Source organism: Danio rerio, chromosome 2, assembly GCF_052040795.2.
Source record: "Danio rerio strain M-AB ecotype USA chromosome 2, GRCz13ab, whole genome shotgun sequence".
NCBI classification, from domain to species: Eukaryota; Metazoa; Chordata; class Actinopteri; order Cypriniformes; family Danionidae; genus Danio; species Danio rerio.
The window spans coordinates 48,185,662-48,211,390 of NC_141022.1; the positions used below are offsets into that span (position 1 = coordinate 48,185,662).

Here is a 25,729-nt window from a genome sequence, read left to right on the forward strand (position 1 = left end):
TTGTTTGCTAGTTTTTTCCCCCAACCAAGCCCATAATTTCGACGAAACATTCTGCAAAAGGCAGAAGATGCTAACTGTCGCACAAAAAGTTGTACTTCTGGACTAAAGGAATGCTAAAGGAAGGTAGAAGTTACACGAAAGATTAAATAAGAGAAAAGTGTGAATGGTAAAGCATGTCTGAGAAAAGTGTATAAAGTTTGTAGTGAGGGGTTTTACAGCCTTAAAATATCTATAATATTTGTAAAAAAAAAAAAAAAAAAGAAGCAGACTTCTTCCCGGATTTCACCTATTGTGGGATATTTTTAGAATGTAACTCCTGCGATTAGTGAGGGACGATTGTATTGGCAAAATGCCATCAGTAGAAAGTCAGTCTGGCCTCAAGATTAATTCTATGCCTAACTCAAATTCTTAGAAAGGGAAAATACATTTAGGTGACATACAGCTCTGTTGTTTTCTAAAAAAAAAAAAAAAAAGGAATGATACAGTGTCATTTTTATTCCCTCATCGATCAGCATAATCCTGGTGAATATCAGACAGAGATCATACAAACATATTAACATGGCTACATTTAGATGTTTTCTTGAGTGCTGTTTTTTCACAACTCTCATTTTTGTTGCGAATAAATGTTGTTAGCTGCAGTTCACTTACTGGCCACCAGTGTCATAAGCATTTTTGGAAATGGAAATTTATGCAATCTAGAATCTGAGCGTTCAAAGAAAAAAAATCTAAATATTGAGAAATCTTCTGTGTACTCGCACTAGGCTATCCGAACCATGCCTGGGCACATTTGACCCCCATTTCCTGGTTCGTTTGACAAGTGTGAGTGCTCTGTGTCTTACCTGGGCTGGTTCAGTTTGCCGGCTCTGGCCCAGTTGGATGAGGTGATCTGGAGCGCGGTTCCATTGGGCTTTAACTCAGTACGCTTGTAGTGAGAGTGTGCCTGAGTGTGAAACTGAAGACGTGACGTCACTTTTAAAGAACTGTTTCATATGAATTTATAACTCATTCTTACTTTTCAATGAACGCGAACCATAATAGTTTATTAAAGATAAAAACCCTGCACTGCTTGTCAGCTACACCCTCAGCAAACCTCATAATACCTGCAGCACCTTGACTTTTATGATCATTTATAATATTAATAATATCATATAATAATAATACGTATTACTCGAACATGTTTTTACTCAATAATGTGGACACATTTTAAGAATGTTATATTTATTTAAATATTTTGCCTTAGTTTCCCCATTTATCTCTAAACAAGATTTACAAAAAACTTGAAGTGTCCTTAAATCCATGAAAGGGAAGGAATCTTAATGTGCTAAAGTCTTCATGTGGGTTTCATAAAGGAACAGAGGGGTCTGGGGGAAGAAAAAGGGTGATAATAAGCACCCGCGTCCTCAGGCAGACATTAACAGATCCATAGAGGCAGACCAACATCACTATATACCAAACAATGTAATTAACTAGGCTTGCACAGAACACACACATACACACATCCAGACTGAGTTACCAGAATACGTTTTTTGTTCAACATTTTTAAGTGTGCATATTCAGTCGATTCATAAACTATTACGAAACATGCAGATATTCATTCAGCAGTGACGGGGACGAGGCGAGCTCGGCACAATTTGAGGCTTGCAAACTTTTTTTTTTTTTTTTTTTCAGTCACACACACACTCTTTCTCTCACTCCTGAACTTGAAGTGCATTACAAACACATCCCTCTTGTTGACATTTGAAGCATACATTCTCTTGCATAGATTTTACATTGTGTAAATTTCCAGCAAAATTCCTCCGGTTCTGTGATTTCCTCAGTGGAATGTTTTACAGATGTTGCTTTTTACAAACTTTCGTCTCTTTTCATCATGTTTTCCTTTTGATTATCCTCCAGTTTCTCAACATTCAGGTGTCTCTTTAGACATTCCATCTTTTTTATTTATTTATTTTTTGTATGGTTTCCTCTTGTAGTGAATTAAAGGCTGAATCCGATGTAAATGTGGCTCTTTATGTTTGGAGCTTTATGGGATCATATGTTGAAGATCCTGGATTTGCTTTGAAAGACGGCAGATGGGTTTGGTGACAGCTTGGTCTTCTGCTCCTGTCGCACATGAAAAGCAGAAATTATTGTTAAAATAATCGTCAATGAACAAAATACACATAGATATGTCTATTATATTTGAACTAGTCCTGGGCAAAGATTAGTCGCAATTCATCGCACCTAAAATAAAAGTTTTTGGCTTGTGTGTGTATTATATATTTGTATTTAAATACACACACACAGAAAAAAAACTGTACAAAACTATTTTGTTATGTAGATATTTGATTTAATATATAATTTGTACTATTTACAGTACTGTGCAAAAGTTTTGGTCCCCCAACAGTTTTGGTGTTTCATCAAAGTTTTAATGACCTTCCAGATATAAGACAGGTCTCTGCATTAAGATATAAAGAGATGGAAAATAAATGTGTACACAACATTGAGAAAAACAAAACACTCTTTTCAGAATAAAATGACTCCTGCTAGCAAAAAAACTGTATTTAGCATGAGTCTATATAAGTTCGTCTTCTAATTTGTTTTTTTGTATTTTTTGCTTTTTCCCTCTTTTCCTCTGCCGTTATAATACTATGTTAAGGTCTGGACACTTTGGAGGACATTTCATGACCGTTTTAGCTGTTTTTGTTTATACATTTTTATAATGAATTAGGGTTGAGCGATGTCTACCAGTTTGTCATTGTTCGATGTCTAATGTGAAACATCACGATGGACGATGGCATCATTGACATAGGTTGCGGTAAATTCATTATTTATGAATAATTAATTAATTTTTAACAAATGAATTATTTGTAGCCTACTATTTCAACTAACTAACCCGCATGCTCTTTGTTTTACCCATAATCAAGTCATAAACAAATGAAGATAAATTACACACAAATTACCTCCTGTCAATCACTTATTCCGTGGGACTCTGGCATGAATAGGCAGAGTGATCTGTGTTGTTATAATGGTGTCAACAAACTTGGTTGATAAAAAAAGATGCACATGCACCAGTATCTGAGGTTTTCGCTAAAATTACTAAGAACAAGTGTGAAAGCGAAAGATTAAAGCAATGTACTGATGCTGTGACAAGTTACCAAAAGGCAGAAGAGTCGTTAGATAGAGACACGATGAATTAAATATCACATTTAACAACTGTAGACCGATGCGATCCAGCGGTACATCCTTGATAAACTGTTTGATGTTCACTGCTTTCTGGGGTTTTGTGCTCAAAGCACCCCCTGAGCTGGAGCTGGAGCTCAGACGAGTGCATAACTGTGTGTGTGTGGTCATGTGATGTGCATTTTCACTGTGTGGATGAAAGGCTAATCAGAAATGCTAGATGAAATGTCGGTGCGGATGTGGATCGTTTTGCCATTTTAAAACTAAGACGTATTGCTGTAAACGGGGCCTAAGTGTGTATTTTTCACAAGCAGGTTTGAGACTGTGGAGGGGTGGAGGATTGCGATGTCGGTCAAGCATTGTGACGTCTATCGGTCTTATTGACCCAACCCTTTAATGAATATCTATAAATATCATATAATTTCATATTCAATATAATTATCAGGTAAAGAGCAAGGGGTTATTATACTATATTATAAATAAATATAAATAATTATACCAAAATGACGAATCTAGTGGTGGCCAAAGACTTATGCACTGTAGTGTGTGTATGCAGTATATATATATATCATTCATTTTCTTGTCGGCTTAGTCCCTTTATTAATCCAGGGTTGCCACAGCGGAATGAACCGCCAACTTATCCAGCAAGTTTTTACGCAGCGGATGCCCTTAAAGCCGCAACCCATCTCTGGGAAACATCCACACACACATTCACACACACACACTACGGACAATTTAGCCTACCCAATTCACCTGTACCGCATGTCTTTGGACTGTGGGGGAAACCAGAGCACCCGGAGGAAACCCACGCAAACGCAGGGAGAACATGCAAACTCCACACAGAAACGCCAACTGAGCCGAGGCTCGAACCTGCAACCTTCTTGCTGTGAGGCGAACGTGCTACCCACTGCGCTACTGCGTGTGTGTGTATATATATATATATATATATATATATATATATGTAGCGACCCCTGATAAATAAGGGACTAAACCAAAGGAAAATGAATGGATGAATATAGATAGTACACACACTTTGTCAAAACAAACTTTTATTTTGGATGTGATTAATCGCGATTAATGTTTGCACTAAATTTAACTGATTTAGAAAGAAACTTTTTGCTGACAAACAAGAGAAATCTAGTCGTTTGAAACACACCAGCAACGTATAGGGATTCATAAAATGTGTATTATTCTAAATATGCACAAATATAACACAATTATTTGCTTCAAAAACTTGCACAGAATGACATTTTAGTGGGTATATAAAACATGAATATAGGCCGAGGCCGAATTTACACTCACAATCATTCCAAGTCTCCTATTATATATTATATAATCTTCATCCACCCTTCCTCCATCTGTCTCTCCTTTGTCTCAGAAATCTAATCCTTACTGTGGTGGGAAAAGAAGAAGCGATATGAGAAGCCAAGCAGTGGAGTTAAAATGAGATTTATTATCTACTGAATCATTCTCTCTCTCTCTCTCTGAACAATATGAACTCCGCACCCTCAGTTACACTTCACAATGGTGTACTATCATAGCAATGCTGGAAATGGTTTGTTTATAGTGTACAGAGTATGCAAATACGCCATTGAGACTGCCAAATATACAATTATTGAAATGAATGTCACATTTTCATAGTAACAGTATGTACACTACTATTCAAATGTTTGGAGTCAGACAAAGAATTTAATATGTTGATTCAGCATAGATGTTATAAAATAATTATATAAAATATGATAAAAAATAGGCTCTCCTTACCAACTTTTTCTTACTAGTTTTTTTCACACAAATGTTAAGCAGTTCAACACTATTTTCTTTCAGTTTTCAACACTAATAATATCAAGAAATGTTTTAACCTATTGTAATGGATTCTGATGGATAATGTGAAAATGAAGACTGCAGTTTTTATCATTGAGATTGTTGCGGTATTTATTAATTTGAAGTTATTTTATCTTAATAAATTTTATTTTCTGTTTTCATTTGAATTTTAGTTGAAAACATTAGTAATTTTGTTGTGTTTTAGGCCAAAGTTCCAATTCTACCTTTAAGCCCTTGTCCTTACCCCTACCCCTCGTTTTGCGTGTTCATGTGAGAATAAGAGGTGTCTCAAATCTCTTTAGCTTAAAGGCGTAGGGCTAAGGGGAAGATAGATATAGCTAGATAGCCCTTGAAACTGAGATTTTTCAGGACCACACTCAAAACCAAGGGGTACAAAAATTTCCCAGAGTACACCATCTACAGTGGCAGCATGACTGCACAAGCTGCACAAATTATTATTTTTTTGTCTTTTTTTTTGTCATCATTGCTAATTTTTACAACAAACAAGCATGTATTTTAATACATTCATAACCCCAATCGTGTTTAAAAAAAACAACTATTAAAAAAGCTAACTTTACTATCTATAATTCCTAATAATAACTCTTACATCTGACACTTGATGACACTCGAATACCCTGTCAGTAATGCCTAGTAGCTGTCAATAAGCTTTTTACAGTGTCTGCTATAATGTTAATGTTGTTTTTGTGTGTTTACATAGATGAATATGGCCAATGTTGTAAATGCACAGTATAGTTACAATCTTATTGCCACATTATATCATTATGATAACATTATATATGCCTTCAGTGATTTCCTGAAGATAAATACGAAAAAATAACACAACTGGAATAACTACCAACAGTTGCCATCGTCAATCTCATATGTAGTAAGAAATTGCGATGACATATGATGACGTGTGCAGGTGTTGTAGTGCTGTCTCACTTGTTTCCCTTCACACTTTGTTTTAAGGGTCAAGGGGAAGGGGTAGGGGTACAAAAATAGAATTGGGATTTGGCCATAGTTTCTATTTTTTAAACTATACATTTTTTTATCTTGCACATAAAATGTTGGGTTCCACAATTGATTTGAATTAACTTCTTAGTTTGTACAAATTTAAGGGGCAGATCACACGCGAACAAGCTTTTTGCAACTCTGAGCTGAAAAAGCACTTCACGTCACTCGCATCTTTTTCATTCTCTATTTAAATGAAAGCAGAGGCGGGATTTCTGTTAAGGTGACAGCAGTATTTGTGTTGTTAAGACCAGTGGTTTCCAAAGTGGAGGTCACAGGACAAACACAAGGTCGCTTGGTGATTTCCAAAAGTCAAATAAATTTTGTTAAACTATTATAATTACAATATTTTAACCATAACACACAGAAGATAAAATAGTAGTTTTAAATAGTAAAAACAACAACATGCAAATAAAAAAGCCATCAGCCTTTAAATTACTTTTTACATTAGATTGGTGTGTTTACGTTAGATTACCAACACAGCAATAGTGTCAGCTGCAGCAGATTGATTTTATAGCATCAGGTTAAACTATCTGACACCTTTATGCCAATTAAATACATTAAAAATAAATACAGGCCACAGCTGAATATTGAAAATGATCTCTGATCAGTGGTCTCCAAAATTAAACCAAGAATAGACTTGTGCTGAAAACATTGTGTCCACCAGTCTCTTTAGTTGAAGTTAATATTAAACAAATTAATAAATGACTATAAAAATGATATGGCTTTTAGACTGTTGCCCTTTTTTGTGCTGTCAGTATGCTCGTGTTTATATAGGCCTATTGTTATATGAGCAACGTTTGCATATTTATAACCACCTAAGAGAAATTTGGGGGTCGCGAGTCACTGACATTGTCATCTTAGTGGTCTCGGGTTTAAATGTTCGGGAACCCCTGGTCAAGACGGCTGCGGTGACTTTTAAAAAAAGAGAAGAGACTAGTGGTTGCTGTTTTGAGTTATCGGGAGCTGTATGACTTCACAAATTTTGAATATCACGCACTATTATTAAATATTACAATGATACCAATATCAACAGCAACACTCAATACGCAGCTGATTCGGTTGTTGCCTAGTGACATAAAAAGTGCACCGCACCTTTTTTTCTTGTCAACAAAAAAGGCAGTGCAGGACACCTTTATTCAACGAAATAGCATATTTGCTGTGATCTGCTGCTTAGTTTTTACAAATTTAAGGGGCCTTTCACACTTAACGTGCTTTTTGCATTGAGAGGCTCATAATTGTATGGTTTACTAACCGCCGCGAGCGTTTTGCGTGCTGCTTATGCATTCTGCTGCATCTCATGTTTTTTCCGTTGTGTGCTGTGCGCTCGCTGTTGGAAAAAAAAATCAACTCTGAGTGAAAAAAGCACTTTATGTCAGTCATGTCTTTTTCATTTTCTACTCAAATGAAAGCAGAGGCGGGGTTTCCGTTGAGGTGACAGCAGTGTTTGTGTAGTCAAAATGACAAAAGATACTTTTTAAGATAGAGAAGAGACTAGTGGTTACTGTTTTGAGTTTTTCGAAGCTGTATGACTTCACAAATCCTAAATATCACAATATTATTAGATATTAAAATTATACCAAATTTAACAGCAACACTTGTGCACAATACGCAGCTGATTCAGTTGCCTAGTGACATAAAAGTGCACTTCTTCTTTTTTTTTCCTTGTCAACAAAAAAGGCACTGTGGTGCGCCTCGCATTTTCAGAACAGAAAAAAAAATGTTCAGTGTGATCGGCCCCCTAAGTGGAATAAACAAGAAACAATTAAGTTGTCCCAAAAAAAACATTTTATAAAGTAGTTTGAACAAGCAGCACTTTGAACAGTGTGTTCAACACACTTACTACATTTACTGTACTGCATGCATTGTTATCATGAATAAAAATGCAGTGTTCAGTAATATTGAACATGGCCTCATTCTCGCTGTGTCAAATGTCACAGACACTGACCATCAGAGACAGAGCACTGACGTATGGGAAACTGTCTGCTTGGCGAAATGAAAGCTTATATAAGATTTATAGTTGTCGTTTAAGGTCACATTATAACTCATGAAAGCCTAGGATTTATTTGCCTTAACATCTGTACAGGTTTGATCTCTGTAACAGCAGTTTTTTCTTAATCTTGCTTCTGTGTTTTGAATCTAACACAACTGATCTGTTCATCTGCTCATCAAATCAGTCAGACTCCAGAATTGAGCTTTACAATGCTACAAATAATAGACAAGAAATTAAAAACAAATGTATGCTTTTATGGTTTCAATTGGTTCATCTTGCAATTAGGGCAGCATGATATTGAAAAAATCTGACATTGCAATATTTTGTTTTACTATATACAGTTTGGTCCATAAATATTTTGAGATGGACACAATTCTAACCTTTTTGGGACTCAATACACCAACTCAATGGATTTGAAATGAAATTAACTTTAACTGCAGACTCTCAGCTTTAATTTGAGGGTATTTACATCCAAATTAGGTGAACGCTGTAGGAATTAAACAGTTTGCCTATGTGCCTCCCACTTGTTAAGGGACCAAAATAATTGGACAGAATAATAATCATAAATCAAACTTTCACTTTTTAATACTTGGTTACAAATCCTTTGCAGTCCATTATTAAAAAGTCTCAAATGCATGGACATCTCCAGACGCTGGGTTTCATTCCCTGTGGTGCTCTGCCAGGCCTACTGCAACGGTCTTCAGTTCCTGTTTGTTCTTGGGGTGTTCTCCTCTCAGTTTTGTCTTTAGCAAGTTAAATACATGCTCTATCGGATTCAGGTCAGGTGATTGACTTGGCCATTGCATGACATTCCACTTCTTTCCCTGTAAAAACTCTTTGGTTGCTTTTGCAGTGTGCTTTTGGTCATTCTCCATCTGCACTGTGAAGCACTGTCCAATGAGTTCTAAAGCATTTGGCTTAATGTGAGCAGAAAATATTGTCTGAAACACTTCAGAATTTATCCCGCTGCTTTTGTCAGCAGTCACATCATCAATAAATACAAGAGAACCAGTTCCATTGACAGCCATACATGGTCACACTATGTCACTACTACCACCATGTTCACTGCTTAGGATCATAAGAGGTTCCTTTCCTTCTCCATACTCTTCCCATCACTCTGGTACAAGTTGATCTTAGGGTGCTTTCACACCTCCACTTTTGTTTCAGAACCTGTCTCGTTTGCCCAGTTAGCGCGGTTCGTTTGGCGTATGTGAAACCAGCAATTGCACTAGGATTCGCGCCAAATCAATCGCTCCGAGATTGCTTGAATGAGGTGGTCTTGGCTCGATGGAAACGAACTCTGGAGCGGATTGATTGCAGTGAGAAAGCGATACGATCCGAGCGCGGTTATATACTAGTGTTTTATGGATATGTAATAGGCATACGGCTATATGAAGAGAGGATTATGAGAAGGGCGGGAAGTTTCGCAAGTCTCTGGATGCCTGCAAACGAGTGACAATCTCCTGGTAATCTCGCGTCTCCCTCCCGATCTTCAAATAGGCTACGTCGCGCACCCTTCTCACCCCTTCCCACCGCATCTCTCCTCACTCCTCAGACACGTCGTGCGCAGCTTTTCAAACACCACCAAATCGCCACCTCTCCTAACAGCTGAGCGGGACTCTGCAAAATAAACCCTGACACTAACGAATGTGAGGAGGGTTTACTCAACACGTGACTTATTTTAGCTCTTTTGGTCCGTTTAGAAACTTTGCATTGTAAAAGCAAACCGCTCCAAGAGCAAAGAGCAACAATGTAACAATTGTAATCTCTAGCTGTGTCCCAAATGGCACACTATTCACTATGCACTCATGCACTATGTACTTATGCACTTACACACTCAACAGCATAGTATATGTATGTAGTGTCGTCCCAAATGGCACTCATTTTTTTTTTAAAGCAGAAATTCAAACCGTTTCCCTAATGACGTTTGACGGTTGCCAAATCAGTGAAATAAACGACCGAATTATCAAATAATACCTGCCATGAGTATAACTGCATTCACCATCGGGAGGCGCTATAATCACTTTCGTAGGAGTATTTTGCTTTCACCACTCAAAATAAATAAAGTTATCCAACATGTGTGGCTGATCGCTCCGCCCCTTCTGCTACGTAAGCAAACCTGCAGTCGTTGAGTGCGTGAAGTGTCCATCATTACACACTTAATTTAACTGGCTGAATGAGTGCATCATCCGGGTAATTAAAGTGCACTTATTATTTTTAGAGTTTTCAGTGTGAACACACTACTTACACTATTTATACTACAAAATGGCGTAGAATAGTGCATAAGTTCGTAATTTGGGACGCAGCTTCTGTTTCGGAACAACTGAATCGATTCACAGGTGTGAAAGCACCCTTAATCTCATCTGGCCATAAGATGTTGTTCCAGCAGTGCGAAGGCTTTTTAGAACTCCAAACTGGCCATTCTGTTTTTGAGGCTCACCAGTGGTTTACATCTTGTAGTGAATCCTCTGTATTCACTCTTGTATAGTCTTCTCTTGATTGTCGACTCTGACACACATACACCGAACTCCTGAAGAGTGTTCTTGATCTGGCCAATTGTTGTGAAGGGTGTTTTCTTCACCAGGGAAAGAATTCTTGGCTCAATCATCATAGTTATTTTTTGTGGTCTTCTGAGTCTTTTGGTGTTGCTAAGCTCACTGGTGTGTTCTTTCTATGTAAGAATGTTCCAAACCGTTGTTAGGCCATGCCTAATGTTTTTGCTCTCTCTCTCATAGGTTTGTTTTGTTTTTTCAGCCTAATGATGGCTTGCTTGACTGATAGTGACAGCTCTTTGAATCTTATCTTAAGAGTTGACAGTAACAGATTTCAAATGCAAATAGAACACTTGAAATGTACTCTGGACCTTTTATCTGCTAATCTAATTGGGATAATGAGGGAATAACACACATCTGGCAATGAAACAGATTAGAAGCCAATAGTCCAACTACTTTTGGCCTCTTAACAAGTGGAAGCCACATATGCAAACTGTTGTAATTCCTACACCGTTCACCTGATTTGGATGTAAATGCCCTCAAATTAAAGCTGACAGTCTGCAGTTAAAACATATCTAGAGATGTGTCAATGTCCAAATATTTATTGACCTAACTGCATATATTGCAATATGAATATAATATCAACAGTTGATTTGAAAGATTTGAAAACAGTTGCTTGGAAAGATTTCATTAATTTAGATTGACCGGGATGATCAAGACTTTTTCTATCCAGTGGATCTGCATAAATTAGAATAAATTACAAGCAAGAAAAAATAAATAAACAGTGCTTTATGGTTTTATATGGACTTTAACTGTCTACATATACATAAATTGAACTATCAAAAGTAAAATAACATGATCATCATTGTGTAAATAAATATATCTTTATTTTTTCATCTTTAATAAATAATGTAATCCTGCAATGTGACTATTGCAGATACACATATGGTAATATCGATGCTCAAACCATATATTGTTCAGCCTACTTGCAATAAACCAATTGTCACTCATTAGAATAATAATCATTGGAAACACCTAGGAGTGGGGTCATTACAAGATTATAAATTATAGAATTAAGAAGGATTTTCTGGCTTGATCTTTCAAAGTAACGCGTTGAAGAAGAGCGGACAGTCTCTGCTTTTTCAATTCAGTTAGATGCATCATCTGGAGGGAGCGGGGTGAGTTAAACCCTTGGGACATTCAAAATAATGCCAGCTGGCTTAGTCACGCAAGTCTCCAGTGGACTACACTCTGTCCAGTACATTTACATACATACACACACACACACACACACACACACACACACACAAGTAGAAAATATAAGCATATATCAGCCCCACAAGTTTTAAGACTTTTTATGTCAGAACACACACACACCTCATGAACATGATTTGATTAAATTATTATGAGAGAACAGCATGTGTTTTTGGTACATATGGATCATGTCTGTACATTTGTTACATCACCCAGCCCAAATATTTCCTGAAGAAGATTTTTTAAGGTAACGACCTAATTTTTTTATTCAAAACATTTATTTTATATTTATGGCTGCTGATTTTTTCTCAGTTTCACAGTGTTTCCAAGTTTTGAAAAACATGTATTTCATATGCGACGTCATGTGTTTCATATTTCAAAATTGAAAATGGTACAATTTGTGCATTGCTCCTGAAATGAGGGTTATGACTAGGGCCAGACAGAATCTGTGGACATTTTTTGCTATTTCTGCGCAGAATTTTGTAAAAAATCTGCAGATTTATGTGAAATGATTTTTGGGAAAAAAGTATCATAACTAAAAACTTAATAAATTAATTTTAAAAAATGAATACTTTTTAACTTTTATTTAATGCTTACAGTGCAAATAGATTAGATCTACTTATTTGGTAAAAATCTCACATATCTACTAAAAGACAGAATATTACTTCACAAACTATTGTAAATAAATTATTTTCATATTAGTCAATATTATTACTGAAAATAAATTTTAAAAACTGAACTAAAAAAACAATACTGGGAAACATTTATGCACACTTATTTACACACATACACTATGGCCAATTTGGTTTATTCAATTCACCTATTGACCTTATTCTAAAATGCGGAAGTGCGCCTGTTTTCGCGATTGTCTTAGAACTTCCATTTCAGTCGCCTATGGGAGAAATGACAAGGAATAATAAACGGCAAAAAACGGTCAAACTACTTGCTCTACAAACAAATGTTTGCATGACTATACAGACCCAGTAGAATAATATAACAAGAAAATATCAGTTTGCAACATCAAACAGCGAAACGAGCAGTTTTTAATGTCTAAAAATGAATGGAAGTGAATGAGACCGGAAGTCTCATGCCAAAAAGATTCAAATGGCAGCGCCCACTCGTTTGCGGTAAATAAGGTCAATAGCTCATGTCTTTGGACTGTGGGGGAAACCGGAGCACCCTGAGGAAACTCATGCGAACACGGGGAAAACATGCAAACTCCACACACAAATGCCAACTGACCCAGCTGGAACTCTAACCAGCGACCTTCTTGCTGTAAGGCGACAGTACTAACAACTGAGCCACCCTGTTTTTGTACATAAATATTACAAATATTTATCATAATGTCTATCATAATGTCTACAAATAATTTCTGTCCATATTGTTATATCAATAGATATAGTAGGCTTATCACTTTCTGCATTAGTGCATCATTTCGGTGCAATAATATGGTACACTTTATTTATTCATTTTATTACATTTTGACAACATAAAAACAAAAAGACATACAATAAGTACCAAGATCACTGCATACAATCTTATTTATATTCATTCATTCATTTTTTTTTCGGCTTGGCCCCTGATTATCAGGGGTCGCCACAGCGGAATGATCTGCCAACTATTCCAATATATGTTTTACATAGTGGATGCACTACCAGCCACAACCCAGTACTGGGAAACACCCATACACTCTCGCATTCCTATGACCAGTTTTGTTTACCCAATTCACCTATACACCCAGAACAATATACCTAGCACCCGGTGGAAACCCGCGAACACGGGGAGAACATGCAAACTCCGCACAGAAATGCTAACTGACCCAGCTGGGACTCGAACCAACGACCTTCTTGCTGTGAGGCAACAGTGCTAACCACTGAGCCACTGTGCCGCCATCTTATTTACATTTATAAGTATTTACATTTGATCAGATCCTGCCATACAAAGTTCTGTTAAAGGTTACATATCAAAGATTGAAAATCGCTATTAATAAACCATTAATATTGTCTTATAGCCATATAGACACCTAATTTGCTGCTTATTAATAGTTATTACGATATAGTTTAGTTTATATATTAAGTAGGATTAAGGATGTAGAATAAGACCAACAATGTCTTAATAGGCAGGTTAAAAGCCACTACAGTTAATAGTGAGAATTGGTTCTTAAGCTAAAATGTTACTCAATATACTAATTCTAGTGCTAATTCTTCGATATAGTATGCCAAAGGCAGTAGGTTTGAAATAAATAGTTCTTGCAGAGAGATATCAGACCTGTACAGAAAACATCAGACCAGTGTATCTGTCTGACAGCTTGACAAATGGAACAGAGTAAAGGTTGCAGAGAGAAAAGTAACAACTCAATAACAGAGGCATTTAAACCCGACACCACCAGCACAAATGCTTCTTCTGACACTCATTTACAGCCGATCCGCCTCAGACTCCTGCCATTGTGTGTTTGATCTCTCAGTTTCTCTCAGTTCTCTCGATTCTCATTCTTAACTAGTGGCTAATTATTATTATTAGATAATGGCTACTTGTTATTAGAACTAATAAAATACATATTCTACATGATCTCTAATCCTCCCTATCTAAACCGAACTACTATCTTAAATCTTAAATTTAAGTTTACTGAGGCAAACGTTTTAGCTAATGGTTTATTAATAGCAAGAATTGTACCCTAAAATAAAATCTGACCCCTAGTTCACTTTAACTTAGGCAAATGGAACCCAAGAATAAAATAATTTGTACCCAATGATATTAAATCACGATGTAAATTTAACTTAAACACTGCTGCTAATTAATGTGTATCTCTTAATTTTTTTAATTAAGAATGTTCTGTTGACTATAGCAGTACAAATTTAACAATTACTTTGAAACCGTACATGGACTGGGTGAATAAAAAGAGCATTAGCACAGTTATTGTAACAATCATTTTTGTTTTCAATAAAATCGCCAGCATTAGCTCTTCATTTCTTTACTGTAGTGACCTCAAAAGTTTAATTGAAACTCTTCTAAATCTCCAAAATAAGTAAAGATTAAGTCCTTCTGCTTAAAACATTACAAAATGAACAATTTTCCCCACTTAATGCAATCCCGCACAGTATGCTGGGAACTAATCATTCACTACAGAGTTAGTTTTGCCCCTAAAATCTATTCATGTTGTTCTAACTCAAAATAATGAACTTAATTTGCCTCACAAATTTATGTTGATAAAATGTTAATAATTAAAAATATTTATATAGTCAACAATAGTGTTGTTTTAGTTCAATTTTAACAAGTAATTTGAACAAACAACATTTTTTGAGAGTATTCATGATTAAATGTGCACTAATTATAAATATTCTATATAGAAAACAAACCCTTTCACCTTTCTGATTTGCACTAGACAAATTTCTACAATCAATCACCAAAAAAAAACATTGCGAGCTTCACATAGATGAGTGGGCTTAACAAACCACCTGTAAACACTCTTCTCTTTCTCTCTCTCAATACCCCCCCCCCCCCTAATTCTAGCACTTAATTCTCTGAGCACAAAGAGTTCCTTTGTATATGTAGCACTTGTTGTGTGCATTGCCTCTTCTAGTTGAATTGCTGAAAGCCTCTTCAATTGTAAGTCACTTTGGACAAAAGCAACGTATTTAGAGCACACTTCATCGACTGATGTGCAACTTCACAGTTAGTTCTGGTTATTATTGACAGGACGGTGACAGACTAAATTGACGTAACAGGGCACAGGAGCGGGTCACTGATTGCATAACTCTAATAAATCAGTGTTAGTTCATGCACACTTTCACCAGAACAGCCCTTAAAGACTGACACCCAAAACTCTCATTTGTCCCAGAAAGGCATCAATATCCAGTTAAATATCCAGTGTAATTTGATTGCATACTGGGCTTGATTTAACAGATTAAGCTAAAAGGTTTCACAAATCAGTGTCTGTGCTCACATTAATATAATTTAAAGGCGCCTTCGGATTAGTTTACCACTGAAAATTTTGACAAGTTTTTTAAAAACTGACAAAATGATAATATTTTACAGTAATGATGAACTACGTTTGGTAATATATATATATATATATATATATATATATATATATATATATATATATATATATATACAGTAAAATATACTGTATATGTAAAATACCTTGGAAGTAAATTCATTTTTTAAAGAAAATCTGCAGCTCAAATATAGCACATTAATAAAGCAGAATTTTTACATTTTTGTTAAAACCACCCCATATTTTGCCCTATAAATGATCAGTTTTATGATTTTATAAGAATTACCATTGCTCCCTTGAATTTCAGCATTGCTAGCATAAGCTATATTTAACATTATAATGTATTATATTTAAGATTTTGTTTTAGATTTTCTGCTGTTTTAGCAGTTGTTTTTGATGTATTTAAATTAGGGATGTAATATTTATATTAAGGCTATAATATATTATTATACACTATTTGAAAAATGTCTTGCCGCCTATCCAAGTTTTTGGAACAATAAAATAATAACTTCTAGTAGGCCATTTTGTATCAGAAGTGGTTTATATGAAAGGCAAAGCCTATTAGATTACACTTCTACCAAAATAGAATATGAATTGATTTTTAATTATTTAATTAGGACAGTAAGGTCTGACTTTGCTGAAACAAAAGTCTTGACACTTAACAGAAATAATGTACAGTATAGAATATAAAGTCATGCTGCAGTGAAAAGAATTAATATTGTGTATGACTCCCAAGAGCATGGAGGACTTATTTAAATAACTTATTAATAAAGTCATCTGGTAAAACCAAAGTGTTCTTGCAGGACTTCCAGAATTCATCAAGATTCTTTGGATTCATCTTCAATGCCTCCTCCTTCATCTTACCCCTGACATGCTCAATAATGTTCATGCCTGGTGACTGGACTGGCCAATCCTGAAGCACATTGACCTTTTTTGCTATCAGGAACGTTGATGTGGAGGCTAAAGTATGATAATGAACACTGTCCTGCTGAAGAGTTTGCCCTCTCCTGTGGTTTCTAAAGTAATGGGCAGCACAAATGTCTTAATATCTTAGGCTCAAGTTGCCATCCACTCTTCAGATCTCTTTCACACCCCCATACTGAATGTAACACCAAACCATGATTTTTCCTTCACCAAACTTGACTGATTTCCAGAGAATCTTGGGTCCATGCGGGTTCCAATAGGTCTTCTGCAGTATTGTGATGATTGGGATGCAGTTCAACAGATGATTCATTGGAAAAATCCACCTTCTACCACTTTTCCAAATGATCAACTAGATGTCAAGTTTTTATTTGTTGCTCTTACAACTGGGATCGACGACAAGACTTTTGTCAGGTGGTCTCTCTCTCTCTCTCTCTCTCTCTCTCTCTCTCTCTCTCTCTCTCTCTCTCTCTCTCCCTCTCTCTCTCTCTCTCTCTCTCTCTCTCTATATATATATATATATATATATATATATATATGCACACACACACACAGTTGTAGTCAGAATTATAAGCTCCCATTTGAATTTAATTTTCTTTTTTAAATATTTCCCAAATGATGTTTAACAGAGCAAGGACATTTGCACAGTATGTCATTTTCTTCTGGAGAAAGTCTTATTTCTTTTATTTCAGCTAGAATAAAAGCGTTTTTTTATTTTTTTAAAAAACATTTTAAGGTAAAAATTTACCTAACTAGCTAAGCTAATAAACCTGGTTGAGCCTTTAAATGTCACTTTAAGCTGTATAGAAGTGTCTTGAAAAATATCTAGTAAAATATTATTTACTGTCATCATGGCAAAGATAAAAATAAAACAGTTATTTGAAATGAGTTATTCAAAGTATTATGTTTAGAAATGTGTTGAAAATAATCTTCTCTCCGTTAAAAATTGGGGGGGGGGGATAAACGGGGCTAATAATTCAGGGGGGCTAATAATTGTTACTTCAACTATATATATATATATATATATATATATATATATATATATATATATATATATATATATATATATATATATATACACATACACACACAATAAATGTATTTATTTATTTATTTAGTTAGTTAGTTAGTTAGTTTTTGACGTTGTTGATGTTTCCTCAGACTGACCTCTAGTTTGCCACTGATGTCTGTCCTCTGTCTGTCAGTGTGTGTGCTGCTGGTGTCCGGCAGGCCGTCCGTCTGTCTGTGTGTGTCTGTGCTGAAGGCCGCCTGATAGCTGGTCTCTGGCGGCGGCTCGGCACCTCCTGTGCCCAGGAAAGTGGGCCGTTTGTGGGCAGGCTTTGACGGTCGTGCTCCAGACCACGGCTGGTACTCCTGTCTGAATACAGAGAGATAAAGTACATCAGACAGAGAAACAGACAGACAGAGCCCTGAGGAGCTGCAGATAAGAGCAGCAGATGTTTGACTGAGTTACCGTCAAGCAACAGGTGACCATTGCTAACACTTTACTTTAGCTGAAATGATTCTCCATATTCTGTAGCTGTACATTTACATTCAAACATCTATACAGTACAGTGCAAAAGTCTTAGGCCACTGGTATTTTCACCAAAAAAAAGGTTTAAAGTCGGTTGTGTCTATAGTTTTCAGTAGCATGTCAGTTTGAATATCAGTTTAAATTTCCAAACATTATTTTTGTCATTAATTGTAATTCTACAGTGAGATTATTGCCTGCACAAGGAGTCTGACAACAGCCAGTGCTTCACACAGAGGTCTGATCTGATCATCATCCAGTCCGTCTTGAATGACATGAAGAGAAGACACAGAACAAACTGAGACAAAGTAAATTCAGAAGTCCTTTGTCAACACCTCTAAGATGCTTCAGAAAAACGACCTGCAAAGCTACAGTACTGTTCAAAGTTTGAGGCACTTGTGTAAAAATGCTGTAAAATGAAGATGCTTTCCAAAATAATGCATAAATACATTTTATTTATCTATTACCTAAATCAAATCTACATTTATATGACCAGACTTTGCATTTAAACACTTGCTACACTTGCCCAAAGTTTCAGGTAGTTTTGCCTATAAATAACCGACTTTAAAGCTTTTTTGGTGAAAATACTAGTGGCTTAAGACTTCTGCACAGTATTGTATAAGAAAACAACAGTGAATTATTCATCACAATGTATTCACAGATTACACTTTTTCGAAAGCAACTAGTGCTGGGCAAAGCGTAATAATTGCAACATATGATATCAAGATATATGTATGTATTTTATATATATATATATATATATATATATATATATATATATATATATATATATATATATATATATATATATATATATATATAAAATACATACATACATACACACACATATATATATATATATATATATATATATATATATATATATATATATATATAATGAATACTTTAATACTTTACGTATCCACTGTATATATATATATATATATATATATATATATATATATATATATATATATATATATATATATACACATATACATATATATATATATATATATATATATATATATATATATATATATATATATACACACACATATATATACACATATATATACACATATATATATATATATATATATATATATATATATATATATATATATATATATATATATATATATATATATATATATATATATATATATATGTGTGTTTTGTTATGCATTTGGAGCTGATGTTGTGTTGTGCGCTGTGGAGCATGCGCAGCTTTCTCTCTCTCTCTCCCCCTCCCTCTAGAGCTGCGCTTGATTGCGGTCCAGCCGTGTTGCGTGTGGGAGCGTATATAAGCTGGAGGAGAGGAACAATGGGGAGATCTTTCTGCTCGGTGCAGGTCGCAAATCTCCGTCGTCGTCGCTGCTGTTGTTCCGAGCGTCTCCTATCTCCTGCCCCAAATTGTTGGTTGACTTGGTGTGAATAGATTTCTGTTACTGACAATTTAATTATTTTCTTAAACGGCTCTCTGTGAAATGTGAATCTATTGGCTTTTCTGATTAAATACCTATTTATATATATTAGTTTTGGAGAAACAGAAGCGGTAGGTTGGGAATCGCCATTTACTTTAAAACGTTTTCTCCTGGTTTGTGGTAGCAAGGGAGAAAGGGAAGCTTGCTGTAATTTTATTTGGGGTACTTTTATTTGAGCAGGTAAGTTAGAATTATTTCCCCGCAAGTTAGCTGTCTTTTTGTTTATTATTTTGGCCTGGATTCCCTTCCGAAGAGATGCTTCTATCTTTGTTTTCTAAGTAAATAAATATTGTTACTACTTGATCAGCGTTGTGATTATTGTGAGTTGGGACAGGAGAAGGGGAAAACCCTAAATTGAGTATTTGAGTTTCTCTTTATTTATTTTTTTTTACACTTGTTATTGTTCCCACCAACCCTAGACTGGTCGGGACGTAACAATTGGGGGCTCGTCCGGGATTATATTATATTATTATTATAACGTATCAACAATTTATGTTCAGTGCTTTCTGGCGATAAAGATAAAAACGTATATATATATATATATATGTATATATATATAGGGCACGGCAGTGGCGCAGTAGGTAGTGCTGTCGCCTCACAGCAAGAAGGTTGCTGGTTCGAACCTCGGCTCAGTTGGTGTTTCTGTGTGGAGATTGCATGTTCTCCCTGCCTTTGCGTGGGTTTCCCCGGGTGCTCCGGTTTCCCCCACAGTCCAAAGACATGCGGTACAGGTGAATTGGGTAGGCTAAATTGTCCGTAGTGTATGAGTGTGTGTGTGAATGTATGTGTGGATGTTTCCCAGAGATGGGTTGCTGCTAGAAGTGCATCCGCTGCGTAAAAAACTTGCTGGATAAGTTGGTGGTTCATTCTGATGTGGCGACCCCGGATTAATATCACATGGTCCTAGGTATTCAGATATAATTAACTCAGGTGCTGTCCATTTCTTCTGATCATCCTGGAGATGGTTCCATGCCTTCTTTTGGTTCCAGCTGTGTTTGATTATACTGATTGGCTTTGATTAGGAAAGCCGCACACCTGTCTATACAGCTCACAATGCATGCCAGAGCAAATGATAATCATGAGGTCTGCCTGAAGAGCTCAGAGACAGAACTGTGGCAAGGCATGGATCTGGCCTATGTTACAAAAAGATTTCTGTTGCACTTAAGGTTCCTAAGAGCACAATGGCCTTCATAATCCCTAAATGAAAGACGTTTGGGACAACCAGAACCCTTCCTAGAGCTGGCTGTCTGGCAAAACTGAGCTATCAGTGGGAGAAGAGCCTAAAGAACCCTGTGGCTGAGCTCCAGAGATGCAGTCGGGAGATGGGAGAAAGTTGTAGAAAGTCAGCTATCACTGCAGCCCTCCAACAGTCAGGGCTTTATGGCAGAGTGGCCCGACACATGAAAGCCTGCATGGAGTTTGCTAAAAAATATCTGAAGGCCTTAAAATGGTGAGAAATAAGATTCTCTGATATTCATTCATTCCTTTTTTTTCGGCTTTATTTATCTGGGGTCGCCACAGCAGAATGAACCGCCTTTCTCTGATATATATTTTATAAATAAACATTTTCTCAAATGTATAAATGCATGTGTATATTTATATATACCTAAAAAATATACACAGACAAACACTGTAAAGGTTCACTGTAAAAGTTACAGTAACTTAGTAGAAATTTTGGTTGCCACTATGAATACATTTGCCAGCACACTGTAAAATAACTTACAATTTACTGTAAAATTTGCAGTAACTTACAGGAGATTTTGGTTACTGCAAATTTTACAGTAAATTGTAATTATTCATTAAGTTCCTGTAAATTTTACAGTAATTGTCTCTACAGTGCACTATCAATGCGACTGCTGGGGTAAAGAATACCTCTCCCGTATTGGTCTCTTCAGCCACCAGCGACGCTTTCTCAGACAATCAGTCATGCCTCAAGGTAAGAGTTAATATACGTCATCCATGGTCAACACTGACCGACAGAGGCCTGCTACAACTATGTTAAAACCTTTTATTTGGATGAGATTAATCTTTGCAACACTTGATTATAATTAGGCCTGTGCAATATGATAATATAAATCGTACAAACAAAATAAAAAGTAGTTTCATTATTCAAATTGTTTAATAGTATGCGAAGTCATGGTTATTTTGTGGTGTCGCTAAATACATTGTTTACAGTAAACCTTTTTTTTTTTCATTATTTATATGAGCACAATATTAAACACCGTTACAGAGGTGCAGACATAAGCATGAATAACAGCATTGTGAGAGTTTCAATCTTATGTTTACATTTTGCATGTTATGTAGCTGTTTTACGCTGGACCTGTAATCATTCGCTTTTGAATGGTTTTAAATTTCTATTTTCTTGATCAGACATTTGCCTTCAATTTCTATATAAAGTGAGAAATATGATCATCTATGAAAGAGCAAGTTAAAAGTTTGTGGATTAAAACCTAAAACAATAGGAAACTATAATTTGATTCAATTTACAGAAATGGTGCTTCATCGTGATTAGAACATGAGATGAATTATAAGATTTTTGTCATTTCGCCCTGCCTTAATTATAACGAGTTCATTCTGTTCTCGTCAGATAACTCTGTTTTATTCATTATTTTAGTGTCGTTGTGTTCTTTCATGAGGTGTCGGATGAAATATGCATGACAGTGACTACTCTGTCTGAACATCACTGCAATGCACAAGTCATTACGAGCACATCAGGCCCATTACAGCACACGTTAAACTAACAGCAGAAAACACTCTTCACCACACAGTCAGCAGCTGGAAGACACAACATGTAGGAAAGTTTGTTCACAAACACAAGGACATTAAGCTGTAATATTAATAATAGTATGATTTAGTGTTATTGTATGTTAACTTGGTAGTCCAGATGTTGCATAAATAGTTTGTTTATAAATACATAAAGCATTAATCAGGGTTCATACGGTGATGGAAAACCTGGAAAAGTCATTGAATTTTGACATGGCTTTTTCCAGGTCTGGATTAGTTCTGGAAAAGTCATGGAAATTAGTTGAACAAATATCTGTAAACTTGAATGTAGGTTAGCTGTCTTTATTTATTTTCAGTCTTTGGCTGTGAACATGGTCTCGCATGCTGTTTAAGCATTCACTCATTCATTCATTCATTCATTTTCCTTTGGCTTAGTCTCAATTTCAGAGGTGGCACAGCGGGAAAGAACAGCTATGTATAAGCATTATCTAAATAATTCTTACAATAGATATATGAAATGAATTCAAACCAAATAGATTGTGTTTTATGATAATACATTTAAACGTGCGTTGTTTATTATTATTATTTATCATGATTACATAGACATTATATTAAACATTAGGTCATGAAAATGTACTTGAATGTCCTGGAAAAGTCATAGAAATTTATTAGTAAATATGTGTATGAACCCTGGATAACAACAATAATAATAAGTATTTATTATTTTATGTTATTCTATGTTAACATGGTAGTCTAGATGTTGCAAAAATATGCAGTATTCAGCATAAATGAGAGTGCACCCCCTTTTAAAAACAAATATTTTTATCTATTTCTCTGTCAATATAGACCATATGTTTTAGTGCATTTAAACAAAACAGATTTATTAAATATTTATATTTATTAAAGTAAGAGTTTGGTCACCTAGCATCTTTGGGAATAGAAAGAAACTTTTAAATTCAAACAACTTGCAAAAATAAAAAATAAATAAATACAAACTACAAAATTTCAACAATTAAAAAAAAATGTTTTTCTGGATTTTTCCTGTTTATTAAAATTTTATAGAATATTTTCCCCAACATTTTAATTTAGATTAACTTTTTTTGGATTGTTATCTTTTTTACATTTTTTTTTTAGATTTGAGTTTTAGTACTGTCACATTTTTTTCAATAAAAAATTTTAATCCCTAAAAAGTAAAATATTGATATGCATCCATATTACTGTCAATTTAATGGTTTTACTCCTGAATAAGAACAAAAATAATACAAATAGATCATTTATTCATGTAGAATTCATTTTTATTAACAGTAAAATATTTTTGATTATTATTTGAAGGAGTAATCATTTTTAAGTTTGTAAGACATTTTACTTGCATGAGAACTAAAATAAGATGGAAATAGATTGCAGATTAAAAAATATTTCCATATATTTTTGTTTACTCACTAAATATGCTTAGAAAATAAGGGAAAATATGGAGATTACAGGTATTTAAAACATTAATTCAGGTTCTAGATTTTTTTGTAATGCATTTTACACCCCAAATATTTCTATATTCTATTGTTTTTTATTGTATTGTTTTAGATGGCATTTTGTAGTTTGTAATATGATTTAGCTCCCTAAATGAGCCACATTAAAATATAGTTAAATTATAGTTTACAAATATTTGAAAAATTAATCCATGCATTAATTTACAGATAATTAATTTTACCTTAAAAAAATTAAGTAAATAATTAAATAACGAAAATAACAAACGAACACACACACATACATACACTATATATTGATGATTTTATATATATATATATATATATATATATATATATATATATATATATATATATATATATATATATATATATATAAATTCTAAGGATTTAAGAAGTTAATATTATTATTATTATTTCTTTGCTCACTATAATGTAAATAAACGCATTGAGAAATGTATTATTATTATTATGGCATTTTATCTTTGCAATGTGTTTTTACTAAACAATCTAATGTAACTTTTGCTGGTTCTCAGTCTGGTTCTATATATATATTTAGTCGAGATGATGGAGATTGTGATAAGCGAGTGTACAGAAGTGTGTTGCAGTGCTGAAGAACAGCTCCAGCTAAAGCATCAGCAGCAGTACCTGTATGAGCTCATCTGATCTCCGGCTCTCGGTCTGCCACTGCGCTCCTGTCTGTCCGCCCGCGCCTGACTCGTGCCGTTAGAGTAACCGTTCACCGGGCTGTCCATCACACTGCCGCCTTTCCCTCCGTTGCTAATCCAGGGAAAGTTATCCTTCTTCGGGATGGGCCAGGGTTTGTAATCCTGTTTATATTGGGTGACGCTGGGGAAAGGCACACCCGGGGGCTGGTAGTCCTCACGGGGTTTGTAACTGGGTTCTGTTCGTCCACGGTGCGACCGCCGGACTCCAGCGGCGTGATCCGGCGCGGTGAACTCCACGCTCGGCGCCTGTTCCGTGGAGACGAGTTTGGTGACGGACCGGACCTCCTGTTCCGCGATGTCCGAGTAGTTCTGGATGGTTAACGGAACCGACAAATCAGATTTATCAAACTGGTTCCAGAACCGAGCCAAGCAGCAGACTCTGCTGATGCACGGCCAAGCCATCGCCAAGAAACAAACCAAACCAAAAAAGACAAAATAAAAAGAAAGAAAGAAAAGACTGTAAAACGCGATGAAGTGCTGGGTTACATGAAGGAATGCGAGCGCGCGTCCGTTCCTCGAGAACTGCGCGAGACTGCTCGGTGTCGGGACGCTGTCATTGCACATTCATCTCACGTGATTTGCACTTGATGCAGAAAAAATAATAATCCATAAAGATTTGAGTCGCTGACCCGTGCGCATCCCACGGCTGACTGAGCTAAAGTTAATGCGCTAAAAATCCTCTTTTAATCAAATAGCGCGCTTCCCCCCAGCAGTTCTGGGCATCACAGGCGCGCGCAGCTGACGTGGAGTGAAAGTGATGGCCAAAATGCAGTCTAAACTATCTATCTGAAATCCACCAAATTTACTAAGCTGAGAAAATACTGTTTTCTGAAGTTAATTTTAAACGTGTCGACACGAAAAAAAAGTTCCCACAGAGAATTTGACGTTGAATTGGCATGTGCTGTATTAGGTCAAACAAGCTTTCTAGTACAAGCGTGAGTTGACAGAGACTGGAGTATTTCTAACTTTAACACATCGTTTGTCATATAGGACGGATGGCAAAATAGTGATTGAAGTGAGAGCCTAGGCATAAAAAAACTTGTAAACCTAAATATATATGAAAAGTAATTTTCCACAAATTTTACAGATTTATATTTGAGTCATTTTAGAGCTTCTAAAATAAGGTTAAA

At 35.5% G+C, this 25,729-nt stretch overlaps 2 protein-coding genes across 2 annotated transcripts in view; one reads left to right on the forward strand and one right to left on the reverse strand.

Moving 5' to 3' along the window:
* Positions 1-25,729, forward strand: part of klhl24a (kelch-like family member 24a) — an 802,375-nt gene that overhangs the window by 124,872 nt on the left and 651,774 nt on the right. The gene's annotated exons all lie outside the window — the stretch shown is intronic.
* map6d1 (MAP6 domain containing 1) lies at positions 1,202-25,127 on the reverse strand. The gene is made up of 3 exons (XM_087241365.1): positions 24,520-25,127; positions 17,816-18,026; positions 1,202-2,100 (listed from the first exon to the last, which is right to left on the reverse strand). The coding sequence occupies exons 1-3, from the start codon at positions 24,999-25,001 to the stop codon at positions 2,029-2,031; spliced, it is 765 nt and encodes a 254-aa protein (XP_087097491.1). The 5' UTR covers positions 25,002-25,127; the 3' UTR covers positions 1,202-2,028.

Coding starts and splice junctions, on each gene's coding strand:
- map6d1 (XM_087241365.1), bottom strand. CDS start 25,001: ATGGCTTGGCCGTGCATCAGCAGAGTCTGCTGCTTGGCTCGGTTCTGG. Junction 18,027..24,519: donor GATCAGATGAGCTCATACAG/GTACTGCTGCTG, acceptor CTCTGTATTCAG/ACAGGAGTACCAGCCGTGGT. Junction 2,101..17,815: donor ACATCAGTGGCAAACTAGAG/GTCAGTCTGAGG, acceptor CATGTGCGACAG/GAGCAGAAGACCAAGCTGTC.